Genomic DNA, 1,845 nt, shown 5'->3' on the forward strand with positions numbered 1-1,845 from the left:
CAGTCTACAGAAGGAGACAGACATTAAAAAAAATTATGACTATGTACATAGGTTCTGTGGGGCTGGAGGGTGGAGGTGGATAAAGGGTATAAAGCTCAGTGCAGACATTCTTTTTCTACAATCATTGTTGAAGCCAAGCCCTGTGACTAACACTGGATGGCAGTGAAATTTGGGGACCCCCATGATGACATGATAATCATCTGACCACTAAGCCCAGCCTGGGATCCCTGAAGATCACAGCCCCAGTCCAGGAAGAGCAGCTGTCAGTTATGCATGGGCATTGACCTCTCATGAAGTTCAATAGGGAAGCAGTGCTAGCACAATGGTATCTTCATGGTTGACCCCTGCATAATGCTTTCTAGTCCCTCTTTTTGTAGAACTGGAAGAAAATAATGGGCATTTTGACAAACCTATGAAGGAATAGTAGGACTGTGAATTATTATTATTATTAGAATAGTGCTTGGCACTTAGTAAGTGCATAACAAATTCCATAATTATTATTACTTTGACCAGCATTTGAGGTAATGTACAGATTTCTTTCTCTCTCTCTCTGTGTCCTTCTCTCCCTAAAGTGATAATTTCCCAGAAGCCTATTCCGGTTTGGCTTAAGAAGCTATGTGAATGGATGCCAGTGACATCTCCTTCAGGGTTGTAATTCTACTACAAATCTGCATTGGGGTCTCAGTGAATGGATTCCTCCTGCTATTTTACATCAGCATTGCATCTGCCAGCCACAAGTTAAGCCCTTCAGATTTGATCCATGCTCACTTAACCCTGTCTAACACCATAATTCTTCTCACTGGGGGAATCCCAGATGCCTTATCAATTTGGGGTTTGAGGAATTTCTTGGATGATATTGGTTGTAAAATCCTCATTTACCTTTATCGAGTAGCCAGCCCGAGGCCTGGCCATCTGCACCACCTGCCTCCTGAGTGTCTTCCAGGCTGTCACCATCAGTCCCAGCACCTCCCGGTGGGCAGTGTTCAAAGCTAAACTACCCAAGTGCATCCTCCCATCCTGTTTCCTTTTCTGGATCCTCAATCTTCTCATCGATATCAGTGCCCCAATATCTTTGACAGGCCCTAGGAACAGAAGCAGTGTACAAATCATTTTTGATCTTAAATATTGCTCAATAATCCCTGTTAGCACAGAAACCACCATATTAAATGCGGTTGTGGTGGCTGCTTGGGATATGCTGTTTGTGGGGCTCATGAGTGTGGCCAGTGGCTACATGGTGCTTGTTCTTCAAAGGCACCACAGGCAGGTCCAGCACCTCCACAGACTCAACCAATCCCAAAGAGCGATGCCAGAGATCAGAGCAGCCAAAAGAGTCATTGCCTTGGTGACGCTCTATGTTCTCCTCTACGGGAGACAATCAATCATGCTGAGTGTTTTACTAAATATGAAAGAAAATTCTCCTCAGCTGGTGACTAGTCACATGGTTCTGTCATTCACCTTCTCAGTTGTTAGTCCCTTCCTGATTATTCACAGTGACAGGAGAACAAGAACATTTTGTAAAAGGGAATCTCCGATGTCCAACAAGGATCCCTCTTAGCATCCATTCTGTACTTCCCATCTTGTCCCTGAATCTGCAGCATAACAACCTCTCTGACCCCTCCTTCTTTGTTTTAAGTGCTCTCTGTTCAGCACTTACTAAATGTTAGGCATTGTATTAAAGCCTGGGGTAGATACAAGATCATTTGTTTGGGCACAGTTCATGTCACACAAGGGGCTCACCATTTTAGTCCCCATTCTACAGATGAGGAAACTGAGGCACAGAGAAGTTAATTCTCTTGCCTAAGGTCACACAAGAGACAAATGGTGGAGGTAGGACTCCCAGGCCCT

General features: G+C 44.4%; 1 protein-coding gene across 1 annotated transcript; it reads left to right on the forward strand.

Annotated features, from left to right (window-relative positions):
• Positions 1–621: 621 nt before the first annotated feature.
• Positions 622–1,555, forward strand: ORNANAV1R3158 (vomeronasal 1 receptor ornAnaV1R3158). The gene is given in 2 exon segments (NM_001253550.1): positions 622–893; positions 895–1,555. Coding segments are annotated over 2 exon segments (933 nt in total).
• The last annotated feature ends 290 nt before the right edge of the window (positions 1,556–1,845 follow it).

The sequence above is a fragment of the Ornithorhynchus anatinus genome, chromosome 8, assembly GCF_004115215.2.
Source record: "Ornithorhynchus anatinus isolate Pmale09 chromosome 8, mOrnAna1.pri.v4, whole genome shotgun sequence".
Taxonomy (NCBI): domain Eukaryota; kingdom Metazoa; phylum Chordata; class Mammalia; order Monotremata; family Ornithorhynchidae; genus Ornithorhynchus; species Ornithorhynchus anatinus.